Consider the following 14,746-nt stretch of genomic DNA (forward strand, 5'->3'; position numbering starts at 1 on the left):
CCTTAGATTTTGTTTAGTGTTTCTTTGGATTTTGTTTTCTTTTCATACAAAAACAAGATATGACCAGACTGTAAGGGCCTTCCTATTGACCACAAAAAAGTAGGTGATGTCATCAGAATTTTCACCTTGAATCTTTGACTCAAAATTAGTATTTTTCTTATTTTTTTTCCATGAAACATGTCTAGAAATCCTGCATACACTGTCAAATCCACTTGAAATATTGGTTATTGTTAGCTTTCTCTCTTTCTCTCTCTCTTTCTCTCTCTCATTCTACAACCCCCACCTCTCATTATTTATTTTATTAAATGTGGGTAGACTTTGAATATATTTGATGGTTGAAGATATCACACATGTTTAAAAGTAATCTTATTTTAAGAAATATAATATAAGGAAAACGAATGGATATTAACTTGATCCACAGAAGAGTTGTCAGCAAGACAGTGGGTGGATCTGTGAACTTCCTAGTAAGGAAACAAAACATTTGGAATTTCCTTCAGATATTGATTCACTTTGAAGCCCTGGGAAAATCATTAACCTTTCTAGTTATTGGTTCATTCAGGTATAATAAAAGTTTTCATACAGTGGTAACAGTTAAGGTATTTTCTTTCTATAAAGAATGAGACCACAACTTGGAATTCATACCAACTTTTAGGGAACTTTTCACTTTCTTCCACTGACCATGAAATTTCTTGCCATTCTGGACAGAATGGCCCATGGAGCTTGCTAAAACAAAATTATCATTTTCTGATTTATTGAAACCTGATACTTTCTTCTCATGTCATTTTTCAGACTAAAATATTTCAACTAATATTTAGAAGATTTTTTTATCTTTAAAATTTCATGGCCTTATGTTTTAACATGTTTGTTTTCAGAGTTCAATGTGAAGTATTTTTCATCCTTTTGAAAGCATTATAGCAACTGGGAATCTGGGAATCACTACTGATGAAAAGAAAAGGACTGATTGTTGGGTAACACAAGGAAAAAACAACAGAGATATGTATCATCCATAAGTTTGTGTCTTTAGAATTATCCATCACAATAATCAAGATGGAACTGCATGAATAGAAGCATACAAAGATGCTCATGAGCAACAGGATGACTGTAGTAGCTCTGGTCTCTGGGGAAGAACTGAGGTTAAGGCTGGTTTTATCAATGTGTTGGGCTTGCCAGTGGTGTCTGTACAAAACAACCACCATGTAGCCACTGGAAAGGGTCATGAGCCCCACAAACCCCGCATCATAAAGTGCCTTCCAGACTACAAGTTTTGAAGTAGTCATGGCATGCCTGTCCACAGAACAAAGTCCAAGGTTCCTACTCAGGTTACTGTTTGTGTTGTTCCTAGTGCCAGTCACATACAGAGGTACAACCCCATCCATCAACAGATTGAGTACCCATATGAAGACACAGAATGGAAGAATAACCTTAAGGGACCTGGCTTTGAGGTCTGCCCATATGGGACTGCCAGAACCAATGGTAATGGCCTGGAAGACACTCAAGAGGCAGGTGCAAAGGCATATGCCCTGGGCCACTCTTTGAAGATAAAGTATGATTTTACATTTAGAATTATATAGGAAAATTTTCTGAATGTAAGAATGGATTGCCTGTGGAACTCCCCTCAAGAGAACCATCACAATGTTGGAAAAGGCCCAATTAATGAATATCAGTTCAATGGATCTTATCCTTTGACCAGTGATTATATTAAAACCGTAGAAAGAAAGGAGTGAACCATTCCCAAATGTTCCAACTATAATTTGAAGCATATAGAAAGCACACAGGACATCGTTGCAATACTGCATTCCTTATTGTCTTACATAGAAAAATGATAGTCAGATCCAAAGTTACCTGGGAATGAAAAGAGAGGATTCTATCAGAGAATAAGTAATGTGAAAAGTGATTCCAAACTCTGCTCCTCACTCAGACAAACTTTAGTAATCTTTGTTTGTCATATAAAAACACAGTTTAAGGAAATGCTTTTTTCACACCAATTTTTTTTAAGGTTAAGTATGGAAATATTCTAATCCCTTGGCATTAAAAAGGTTTACATTTATAGGTAGGGACTATGCCATTTTTCTAAAGATGATTATGAGTATTATTTTCTTTGCTGTCTGTGTTGGTTACATATATATGTAACTTTAAGGAGAATATATCTCTTTTAAAGATTATCTAGAGAGTGATGAGAGAAATCATGAAGGCATTATAGAAAAAGATATATGATTCATGGTTCAAAAAAACTGAAATATTTTGCCTTGGGAGAGAATACCATAGAGAAGCTACACAGGAAAAACAAATAAAGGTCCTTAATATAAACAATTTACATTTCAATGGAAAGATGAAAATTTTGATGAGGAAATCAAATTATAAATATTCAGTGTTAAATTGGGATATAAACAAAGAGACATTTTGGAGATTCTTAAAAATATTCAACCATGAATAGCTCATACACAGAAATTATTTTTCTTCCTTTTTTTAATCCAGTCAGAAATAGAGCAATACTTGGAACAGAATAGAAATCTATTTAAGCTTTCTAAGCCAATAAAAGTCCTATGAATTTTCAAATAACGGACTAGACTGTACTGAAATGTGATGTGATGATCTTTACCAGAGACCTGCATTTAAAGTTTGAATGACCACTTATAGGGAATACCATAGGCAAGATGAATTTATAAATAACTATTGGAATAGAACTTAATTGCATTTTTGAAAGACTTTGAATTATTCTTGTGTTTCCCTCCCATTCCCTATGTAACCTACTAAAATATATATTATCAGACTCATTAATAATGTCAAGCACTTTATGTATTTTAAAGACCATCTAAAAATATTTTAAGACATTCATTTCCCTATCATTTTGCTGTTAATGTCAGATGTAGTTATGATGGAAGGATCATGAAGCATCAAGGCTAATTGGAACTAGGGTTACTGGTAGACCTGCACTTACTTTGGCTAGATATCATAAGTGAGCAGCCATTCTTTGCAGATTCTATAGTTGTTAATCTAAGTGTTTATGGCATTTCCTCAGGCCACTTGGCATGACATGAATACTGCTAATTTCAGTTGCAGGCTTTTGCTAAGCTCATATGTCTTGACTTCAACAATTCTAATGCCTCTAATATAAAGTCATTCTGTATAGAATAGCATTCAATAGATACACTATTTTCATAAAAAAAATTTTATTGTCAGATGTCCCTGATGTTGAGCTATAAATCAGAATTATTACATATGACCCTTGAGTGTTCCAAAAGGAATATAATTCTAAGACACTCTCAGAATACAAGAATCTTCCACCACAGTGGAATGTAAAAACTGACACACCTAGAGAAACAGTATTTAGATGACTGTTATTGTATGCCCCATAGTCTCCCATCTCCAAGAGATACAAAACTAAGAAGTTGTGGCTTACTACAATAACATGTTGTCCACACACACACACACACACACACACAAACACACACCAACCACTAATAGCCCTATGTCATTACTAAGCTCAGATACTATTTTTTCACCTACCTTCTTTCATGTTTTACCATAAAGATACTTCTTCAGTGGCCTCTTTGTCAGTATTGTTAATATTATTATCCTTAAAATCAAGAACCAGGGGCCAAAAAAAATAAAATAATCTCTCATAGGCAGCACAGGCAGTAAGGAGCAGAATTAGAATCTGAACCCATGCCCCAAGTCTCTAATTTATGTTTGTTTTTTCCATTTCATCATGACTCATGGTCAACCATAACATTTGAGGTAGAAAGACAGAGATCTGGCTTTGTCAAATTTGTGAGGTGCAGATTTTAGACTAGTCACTAAATCCAAGGTTCACCATGATCATAAGAGGGATAAAAGTAGTGATGATTGAAAAGAGTAAGGAAAATGGAAGGAAAGGATGTGGAAACATAAGAGAAGAGTCAGAGATTGCATTGAAAGCAATTTTCACTTTCCCAATCAAAGCTAGACTGAAGCCAAACAAGCATGAAGGTCACCCCAGAAGCAGAATAGGGCTGTAGAAAGAGGCCTACAATGGCAGACAGAGAACATGTGTTCAAATCCCCATCAACCAAGACTTTCTGAGACTTGGAAACATTCGTGAAGTCTCTCTGTGTCTTAGTGCCCTCACCTGTAAAATAAGGGAATTAGATCAATTCCTCTGACTTCTCTGCTCTGGATCTCTGAGTCTATATGATTGGCACAGGGAGAGAGATTAGGCTGTGGAGCATTTACCTTAACAATTTCCACAGGAACTCTCAGTCTGGCATCTACGTTCCTTCAAAGCCCTGAAGCCTGAGTGGGGTTGAAGGGGACAGGCTGAAGCTTCAGGGCTAGAAGCCATTGGGAACAGCAGCCAGGACTCTTAAGGCCCATAGTACTCTGCCAATGCAACAAGTCAGTCAGGACTCTGAACTTTCACAGTGAGGTTGTTGGACAGCTCACAATGACTTTTCTAACACATTGATCCTGAATTAGAGATCAGAGCCTTCTGATGCTCCTTAAATTGAGCCCAGACTGAAAAGTTACAGTTCCATCCCTTGATCTAGTCAGAAAAGGAATAATGAGCCCCTACTTTTCTCCCAGGACTGTCAGAATGCAGAAGTTCTGAACATCAGAATCATAACCTGCTGAATGATGCACCTACAAACACTCCCCTTATGCTGATTGGAGACCATAATGGGAGGTGAAAGAGCCAGAGATACTGTACAAGTACCTAGGACAGGAAATCTCTCCTTGTTGCATTTTAAGGGCAGAACAATACTCACTGAGGCTTCTTATACAGAGTCCCTTCTGCATCTCACTCTCAGAGAAGGAATTCCATTCTCCTAGAAGAGATTTATAGGAATTTTTTCTCTGTGTTCAAGGCATAAAATCATTCACCAGTTTCATCTCTGGCTAGAGTAGGGTGTGGGTGCGTATGGGTACATGTATGGGTGCATGTATGATTGTATGTACATGTTTTGTAGGGATGGTCAGGCCTGGAGTTATAGGGATGGGGTTTACTGAGCTCATCTCCCCCAAGAACTCTAATTACTATGTCAATTTCAAAACAAAAGTTAGCACAAGGGTCTAAGATATGTCAGAAGAGGAAACAACCCTTTTTCATAGGTCAAAATCCCCACAAGATATTACAGGTGATGAATTAGAATCTCCAAACAGTCAACTGTTGACATTTGGAAGAAAAAACTTTTCTTTTTCCTTTCATGATAACAACCAAGGAGGGAATCGAGACCTTCCACGGTCCTGGGAATAAAGTGGTTTGTGATCTCTGAACAGCGATATGTGGGGATGCCAACTCTTCTAATCTAGAATTTTTTCTACAAAAGAAAAATATCATTGACTATGTTCTTATGGTCTTTATACAGTGCTTTTTTTAATGCATTTTAGGGAATATCACTTGATAGTCACAATGATCATTTGAAATTAGTACTTTTATCATCACTGTTAAGAAATTAACGTGTGTGTGTGTCTGTGTGTGGAATTTGTATAAAAAACTGGATGACACTTTGAGGGAGTAGTAGAATTGTGTGTATTTCTGTGTGTATGGTAGTTTTTATTTATTATTTTGTTTTCAAGATGGCCAACATGCTAGTAGGCAGCAGTATGCAATAGCTAATTAAGGATCAATTGAGGGTTAATCTGAATTAGAGATATCAGTGCTCTATACAAGTCAGAACTGTGGATGAAGGTGATTGAGTGACTTTAAGTGACTTGGTCTAACATTTAGAGATAATAAATTACTGAATTGATATTGAACTCAGGTGTCTTCACTTTGAAGTAAAGCCCTCTCTCCACTCTACTACCTATCTATCTGTTGGGCTTCTGGGACATATAAGTGTCCATATTCTTTCTTGAATTAGTCTTGTCTTCGCTGAGTCAGGATTTAGTTGATCTGAAAGGATGGATAGATATTGAAGCTCTACCAGTAATTTCTGTCCCTGATACAGGAAGCTCTGTGCATAAAAGCAGTGATCATACTACTTATTGAGGAATTTAAAACTAAAATAAAGTGTGCGTTAAATTCCAAGCAATAAATCTCATGTATATGTGGTTCCCAAAGAGTCATGTTGACAACAGGAAGAGAGAATGTGTCTAGCATTAGTAGAGCAGGACCTGCTTGAGTAAAATTGACACTTGTTTGGAAATCCTAGAGTCATTTCCACTGATCTTTAGATATGGTAGGACATGGAATGAAGACATTGCCTCTGGGAAACAGGCGAAAAGGAAGGCAACCACTAGTTTACAAACTTCCTTGAATACAAGTAATTGCCATTTTTGCAAGATGTATCTATTGAACTCATTTTTTCTTTACCTTTGTTCTCTTTGCTTATGATTTAACAGGACAATATGTCTCTCTATTCTTGATCAGTTAGAAAAGCAAGTCTCTATTTTATTTTTCATTTTGAATTTTATTTTCAATTTCACTTTAATAGGTGTACAAATTTAGATACTGTTTTGCTCTTCATTAAGTCTCTGGATTGTCATGGACAGACAACTCATATTCTGGTGTGAAAAATAGAGAACAATATTTTGTTGTCATTCTCTTGCTTTCTCTTCTGTCTTTTTTTCCTTTGTTTTTCTAAGAAGCAAGAAGAGGGAGAGATTATCTTTCTTCTTTTGAGTGTCCATTACCCTATGCCCTCAATTCATTCCCCCTCTCTTCTCCTAGTGATTTGATTTTAAATTTATGCATTAATCTACCTAATTCAGGTTATCTTTGGATATATTTTGTCTACTGCATACTGCTGCCTACTAACATCTTAGAAACAAAACAGAAAAGAAAAGCAAAACACATATACAATTATTAGCCCAAACCCAGGAAATTCATTTGGTCCTACTACTTCTTCAGTGGTTCATCTTTGTTGTTTTGTTTTCAGCGAATTCTGAAAATAGTAAAACATTTATCTTCCATACCTGTTTCTGTCCTTCTCTCCTTTACATTTCATTTCCTCAAAAATTTCCTTTTGATTTCATTATTCACCTCAAATAGTCCTTTATCAAACCAGTGATATCACAGTTAAAGTCCGTTTCTCCAATCCTTCTGAGTCTCTCTTAAACTTCTAATAGAATTGATCCTAAACCACCTATACACTAGCAACTATAATGAGTGCTTTCCAACCTTTTCGTGTCATCTCTTTCCCTATCACAAAACTCTCACCAGTGGATCCAAGGATTTGTAGCATATGTATCAGCCATTCTCAGGTAAAGCTATCTTGGAAATGGGCTAAACCAAGTTGAAGGTAACCAAAAGGCCTCAAATTTAATGGTGTTAGACAAATATCTACCCCAAATATGTGAAATCTTCCTTCCAGTGTAATGGGCAAATGAAATCAATTTGTTCCAATGACCATGAAAAGTGACTGAGGCAGATAATATGTAACTCTCAAAACTTGGTCAGACAAAGAAGTTACAAAAATAATCCACTACACGCAGAGATACCACCAATCAAAGTGTTATTTTTCCTGCCAGTAGACTTCAAAGCCTCCAGAAGAGAGAGTGATGGTGATGCCTTTACACAATACTACTTCTCCTAAATACACTTAAACACAAAAGATGGAATGATGGTACTCAAACCCCACCCTAAGATATTGTTTTATGATTTTATTTTGTGTGATCTCTGTTATATTGTTGTAAAGTTTTGTTGACACCAGTTGCCTAAGATATTGTTTTATTTGCTTATTTTCTATTATCCTTGTTAAAGTTCTGTTGATATCAGTTGCCCTACAGAACCTGACCTACATAATAAATAAGAAAGATCTTGGGGCCACATGTAATGGTAATTTAAAATAGAGAGATCATTTATAGGCCAATGTGACCTGCCTGGGTCACATGAATCTGAGTCGCATGGAGCCTCTGGTGGGAGGAGTTTGCTGAATGGGTGGAACAGGAAGAGGCAAAGCTAGGACAGAGCTGAGAGGAAATTAGTCTTTACCGCAGTCAGAGCTAGGAAGGATGCAGGAGTGCAGAGTGTGAGTGAAAGAGATTGTGATTTTGTTTAGTGGGGCTGGTTGTTGGTAAGCCTAGCAGAGGAGGGTTTGGGGATGATATTGTTTTCTGCATTGTTATTGTATATAGACTTTTGTTACTGTGTTGAATTTGGGTCTAAATAAATGTTTTGGTTCTGCCTTCCATGTAGACAGTCTGTGATATTTGTGATTCAGAATTGCATTGCAGTGTTTGTGGCCACCGTGGGCACTGTGAATATCACATTGGTACTACATTGAGGTTGGTGGATTATTTGAACTTGGAAGTTCTGAGGTATGGTTGATGAAACGGATCAAGTTTCTGCCCCAAATTTGAAATCGATATGGTGGCCCTCTGAAAGTTCCACTAACCTAATTAAAGAGTGGTAAGCTGAGTAAGGCCAGAAAAAGTACAAATAAAAGATCTCATGTGGATGAACAGGTAGGTGTTGGATTTGTGAGTGGCCACTGAAATTCTAGACATGACATGATAAGGTAATGGAGAATCAAATTTTTGAAATGATCTCAAGATATATACTGGCTTATCTCTTAAAATCTATATAATTGGCCAAATGTACATATTCAAAAGTGGTAATTAGTGTTAATTTCTTATTGTTATTTTTCCTCTTTTATGAAGAAATAGAAGGTAAAAGTTAGTTCAAGTATTAATTTAATGATTTTAATATCTTCCATTGTTTCTTAAGAATTATTTCTTTATTGTCCACACAATTATATTGCCTCCATTACAAATCTTTTCGAATTTAGCTCCTTTTCCAAGCTTAGTTGTTTGATGTGTCAAAACTACTTTCTCAAGATAAACTTTGGAAATTGTTATAATAAAGTCAAAATGTGGTGGCTTCAATGCCTTTGATATCAAAAGATCTGTTCACATTTTTTTGCCTTTGTTTGTTGCCTTCATTACAGTTTTATCCTTTAATGAGATCACAGGTTGAAAATTGGAAGAGCATTTAAAGATTGCAAAGTATAAGACTTTGTTTTTAACATATGAGCATAACAAGGACAAGAGAAGTTAATTTACTTGCTCGAGGTCATCTTCATTTTCCGGATTTGTCCAACTGCCAATGCAACCTGAAAAATCACCTTGTATTGATTTCATATTTTAAAATCTGGGTATAGTTTAACTCCTACATGACTAGGAAAATTTTTGAATTTTAGGGTCAAGAAAATAACATTTTTTCACATAGCAACAATATGTGATAATAGCGACTCATTTTAGCCAAAGCAGGAAATAAATACCATTAGAATATTTAGACAAGTGATCAACCAATTTCTATATTATTTGAATGAGAATTCAACCTAGGTTCCAGTTTCCCACAAAGAATATGTAGGATTTGGATCAGGAAATTTCCTAGTTTCCTTGTATATCTAAAGTTCTGTGTCTCCAAAGTTGTAAAACAGGGTTGCTTCAACACATTTTGGGTGTGTCTTTTACCTTCGCCAATCTGGTAAACACTATCTCAGAAAATTGTTTTAAATTCACACAGTAGATTGTTTTATCTATGGGGTGGTGCCAATACTGGAGAATAAAAGTATGAACTTCTTGGAGCTCTCCCAAATTCTCCTGCATACACTTAAATAATGTCCCAACATAAATTCTGGAGCATTAAAACCAGCAAAAGAACAGGAAGAAACAATTTTAAAGCCCAAAACGCCCTAGAAGGATAAAAGGAAAGGTCTACTACAAGATGAGAATGTAGTACATCCAGCACAGGCTATGCCAGAGTAGGCCAAGCCTAAGCAAACCGGTTGCAAACCTTGAATATAACTGAATTTACTGCAGCAGTGGGAGTTTCCAAAGCTCAGTCCACACACCATAAAGACATCAGAAAACTGATCAGAAGATTACAAGAGGGTCTTTTGTTTGTATTTGGTGCAGGGTACTGTTGTTTATCGACATGTGGATCTGGGTCACAGGCCTGAGTCATGGTCCAAGGATGAGGACAGAACACTAGAACACCAGAGCTTGTAGTCACAAGGAAATGGGAATTCTGGTCAGAGTAGTAGGGCAGAAAAGAGTACTTGTGGTCACTCATAGACATGAACACAGGCCAATAGAATAGCAAACATTTCTCTCTTTAGATCATACTGAATTGGAAGAAATGAAAACACAGTACAACTAAGTATAATCCATTGAGAGGGAAATGTATATTTAATGAAACAGAAGAGTTTCAAGCATTTCTGATGAAAATACCAGAGGCAAACAGATAATTTGACTTTCAAGTAAAAGACTCAAGAGAAGCATAAAAAATTAAACAGAAAAAGGAAATAAAAGAATTTGGTTAAACTGTTTACATTTGTACATGGGAAGATAATACTTTTACCTTTTAAGAACTATAAAATTCTTAAGGCAGTTAGAAGTGCATATAGGAACGATGAATGTATGTTAAGTAGAATGGGATGATATCCATAAAAACAAAATCAAATGGTTAAAAGGAAGGATACACTGGAAGAAGAAGGAGGGAGAGATAGAATAGAGTAAATTATTTCACATAATAGAAGAGATTTTACAGTGAAAAATAAGGGTTGTGTGGTATGCTTGAACTTCTTATCAAAATTGGTTCATAGAGGCAGTAACATAGATGTTCACTTGGGTATAACAATTGATTTTAACTTACAGGAAAATAGGTAGGGAATAGGATAATAGAAGTGGGGTCTGATAGAACAGATGAAAGATTGGTGAAAGCAGTGGGCAAAAGCAAAACTCTTTTGAGGAAGAACAGGGGAAAAGAGAGAGAGAGAGAAGGATAAAATAGGAAATAGGATGAAGTGAAATACATAGTCTGCAGTCATAACTGTGGGAAAAGTGTACAAATTTCTCTGATAAAGGTCTCATTTCTCAACTATAAAGTGGAATATATCAAATTTATGAGAATACAAGTCATTCCCTAACTGATAAATGATCAAAGGATATAAACAGAGTTTTTGAACAAAGTAATCAAAGTTAAGGATAATCACATAAAAAAGCTCTAAATCACGTTTGCTTAGGGAAATACAAATTAAAATAACTCTGAGTTACCACTTCTCATCTATTACATTGACTAATGTGACAGAAAAGGAAAACCATAGGTGTTGGAAGGGATATGGGAAAATTGTGAAATTAGTGCATTGTTGGTGGAGTTGTGAATCTATCCAATCATTATGGAGAGCAATTTGGAACTAGGCCTAAAGGGCTATAAAACCATACATGCCCTTCAACCCACCAATATCACTACTAAATCTATATGCCAAAGAGAAGAAACAGAGGGAAGGGAAGAAGGAAGGAAGGGAGGGAGGGAGGGAGGGAGGAAGGAAGGAAGGAAGGAAGGAAGGAAGGAAGGAAGGAAGGAAGGAAGGAAGGAAGGAAGGAAGGAAGGAAGGAAGGAAGGAAGGAGGGAGGGAGGGAGGGAGGGAGGAAAGAAGAGGGCCTAAATATACAAAAATATTTAAAGCAGCTCTTTTTGTGGTGATGAAGAACTTGAAACTTAAGGGATTCCAGTCAATTGAGTAATGGTTGAACAAGGTGTCCTATATGATTTTGATGGAATAATAATACCGAACTATAAGAAATGACAAGCAAGATGATTTCAGAAAAACCGGGAAAGAGTTATATGAAATACTGCAAAGTGAAAGTAATACAACTAGGGTAAGAATGTACACAGTAACCGTAATATTGCAAAATTACCAGTTGTAAATGACTCAGCTATTCTCAGGAGTATAATAATCCAAGACAATATCTGAAAGACTTACTGTGAAAAATGCTAACAATCTTCAGAGAAAGAATTGATGGATTCAGAATGCAGATACAAGCAAACATTTTTTCTTTATTTAGGGAGATCTGAAGTCTATATTCTCTTACACAACATAACTAATGTGAAAATCTGTTTTGCATGGCTATACATGTATAACTGCTATCATATTGCTTGCTTTTTCAAAGAGGGATAGAGGAAAGAGGAAAGGAATTTTAAATTCAAAATTGTAAAACACAACCATAATTTTTAACAATTATTTTATATACAATTTAGGAAAAAATTAAATATGAAAATATAAAAATGTAAAATAAAATTTCCCAATAAAATACATTGAATTACATAGGAAACAAAATACATTGTGACACTATAAATGTACATACACATACATGCATATATATTCCTATAGATTGGTAGAAATATCTATAGATGAAGGATAAGAGGAAGAAAGAAAAGAAGAAAGAATGAATAAAGAAAAAAACAAAGAAGGAAAGGAGAAAGAAAGAAAGGTGGATAGAGAAATAAAATGATATTTAAATAAGTTCTAACACAATATAATTTGATCTGGAATGATTTGATTGGAAGTGATGGTAGGAATAAAATATTTTAGGAGTATATGATCCTTCAGAAAATAGAGCAGGATTTGTGAATTTGGGTGTTACTGGTGATCAACAGAAATGGGCTAATTGATTGAAAAGATATGGATAGAAAAACAGTGACATGATCTGCCCAAGAACTGGTTCCATTAGAATATTCCACATAAAGAATAAAAGGACCACTGATGGTGTTAAAGCAGACAAAGGTGCTCACCAGCAGCAGGATGACTTTGGTGGCTCTAATCTCAGGGGAGACTCTGGGTGCGAGGTTAGTGCTGTGAATGTGTACAACTTTCTGTTGATGTCTATATAAGAAAACTACCATGTAAACGCTGCTGCAGGCCATGATACCCACAAATAAATTATCATAGAGAGACTTCCAGATATGAACTTTTAAAAGACTCATGGCATGCCAATCCATAAAGCAGTATCCCAAATTCCTTCTTCCTTTATTTGTGCTATTAGTTAGACCAGTTATGTACAAGGGCACAAACACATCCATTAACAGGTTGAGAACCCAGCAGAACAGACAACAGGGTAAGATACATTTGTGAGATCTGGCTTTGAGCAATGCCCACATAGGACTATTGGGACTGATAGTGACCATTTGAAAGACACTCAGCAAATTGATGCTGCAGAGTGAAAGACCTCGAGACACTCTTTGCAGATAGGTAATTAACTTACACCCTATATCCTCCAAGAAGTTTTCCCATCCCCAAATCTCTATAATCTTGGGTATTCCTCTGAAGAGAAGCATCATGGTGTTGGCAAAGCCCAAATGGATAAACAATGCTTCGATCGATCTTTTCTTAGGGCCAGACTTGAAATTAATGCTATAAAAACAAAAGAGGAGACTGTTTCCTAGGATTCCACACATGAGCTGGATCAGATAAATGATCCCCAAGACATCTTTTTGAGAAATCATCAGTGTTTGATCTTGAACAAAAAAAATCTGCCACAGCAAACCTAGAGGGGGGAAACACAGGGGCATTAAGGTTATTTAAAATACAGAGATTTTCAAAAGGATTTCACATCATTTTAATTATCAGTAAGGAAGAATGATAAATTATTCATTTTCAGTGACTTAGGATATTCAGTTTAAACACAAATATTTTCTTAGGTATCTGGAGGAAATTAGGTAGAAACAAATATTTCACATCATACAGAAATGTAAATTCCAATAGATTACATGATATAGATGTAATAAGAGAATTTTAAAGACATTAGGTGTGTTCATCCTTCATTGCCAAAGAAGACCATATCATCAGAGAAATAATGACATAACTCACACTTGACTTTGTTTTGAGTGAGGGAGGGCTGTGCAGGTCACCAGCCTCACTTCTCCTCCAGAGCCATCTGAATCCAGTGACCAGATATTCATCAGGATGACTGGAGATCACCCAGGATGAGGCAATTGGAATTAAGTGACTTGCCCACGGTCACACAACTAGTGAGTGTCAAGTGTCTGAGGTGAGATTTGAGCTCAGGTCTTCCTGACTCTTGCACTGGTGCTCTACCCACTGCCCCACCCAGCTGCCCCTTTAAAGACATTAGAGGTGCAAGGAAAAAATGCCCTTTTATATTTTTCTAGCATTTATATAGTACATTAAAGTTTCACAAATCACTTTACAAATACCATTCATTTTATTCTCATTCAATTCCATGGTAGATGCTAGTAATCCCCCCTTCTGTTGTGCAGTCACTTCGGTCCCTTCTGACTCTTTGTGACCCTATTGGGTTCACAGCATCTTGGTAAAGATACTAGAGTGGTTTATAATCTTCTTCTCCAGCTCATTTTGCTAATGAGGAAATCCAGGCAAAGAGGGATTTATTCAGGATCACAGAGCTGGTATCAGCATGGATTTGAACCCAGATCTTCCTGACTTTTCCTTACTCCAGACCTGGTGCTCTACCCACTCTATCACATAGCCTCTCACCTTTCCCCCTTTACAGATTTAAAAAAAACTGAGGAAGAAAGAGGTTAAGTGACCTTGCTCAGTGCCCCACTTGTAGCAAGTATGTCTGATGCCAGAATTTGAATTTTGGGCTTCCTGCTTCTAAGTTCAGAGTTCTATCTACCTGCTACCTATCTAGCTTTTCATGTCTATTGATCAGTGATGACATTATGACCAAAATTAAGTGAGATAAAATGTAGGATTTTAGCATTTCTTTTTTTTTTTTTTTTGCACAAACAAAATGACGGCATTACAATTGAAACAGAAAACCAGAAACTTTTCAGCAAGTCTTTCTGATACATATCACAAATTCAAATATATAAATTTGAGTCATTCTTTTATTATATAAAATTATTTATTTATTTTTAGTTTTCAACATTTATTTCTATAAGATTTTCGAGTTCTAAATTTTCTCCCCCTCACTCCCTTCCTTTCTCCCAAAGATAGTGTGAAATCTAATATAGGAAGCCATTTTTCATGAGATAATTGGTTGAGGGTACAAACAG

General features: G+C 35.9%; 2 protein-coding genes across 2 annotated transcripts; both read right to left on the minus strand.

Moving 5' to 3' along the window:
* Nucleotides 1–875: 875 nt before the first annotated feature.
* Nucleotides 876–1,796, minus strand: LOC140511008 (vomeronasal type-1 receptor 4-like). The gene has a single exon (XM_072619977.1). The coding sequence runs from the start codon at nt 1,794–1,796 to the stop codon at nt 876–878; it is 921 nt and encodes a 306-aa protein (XP_072476078.1).
* A 10,517-nt stretch (nt 1,797–12,313) lies between these two features.
* Nucleotides 12,314–13,210, minus strand: LOC140511014 (vomeronasal type-1 receptor 1-like). The gene has a single exon (XM_072619983.1). It carries the CDS (start codon nt 13,208–13,210, stop codon nt 12,314–12,316), a length of 897 nt encoding a protein of 298 aa, XP_072476084.1.
* Nucleotides 13,211–14,746: the final 1,536 nt, after the last annotated feature.

The sequence above is a fragment of the Notamacropus eugenii genome, chromosome 6 (assembly GCF_028372415.1).
Source record: "Notamacropus eugenii isolate mMacEug1 chromosome 6, mMacEug1.pri_v2, whole genome shotgun sequence".
Taxonomy (NCBI): domain Eukaryota; kingdom Metazoa; phylum Chordata; class Mammalia; order Diprotodontia; family Macropodidae; genus Notamacropus; species Notamacropus eugenii.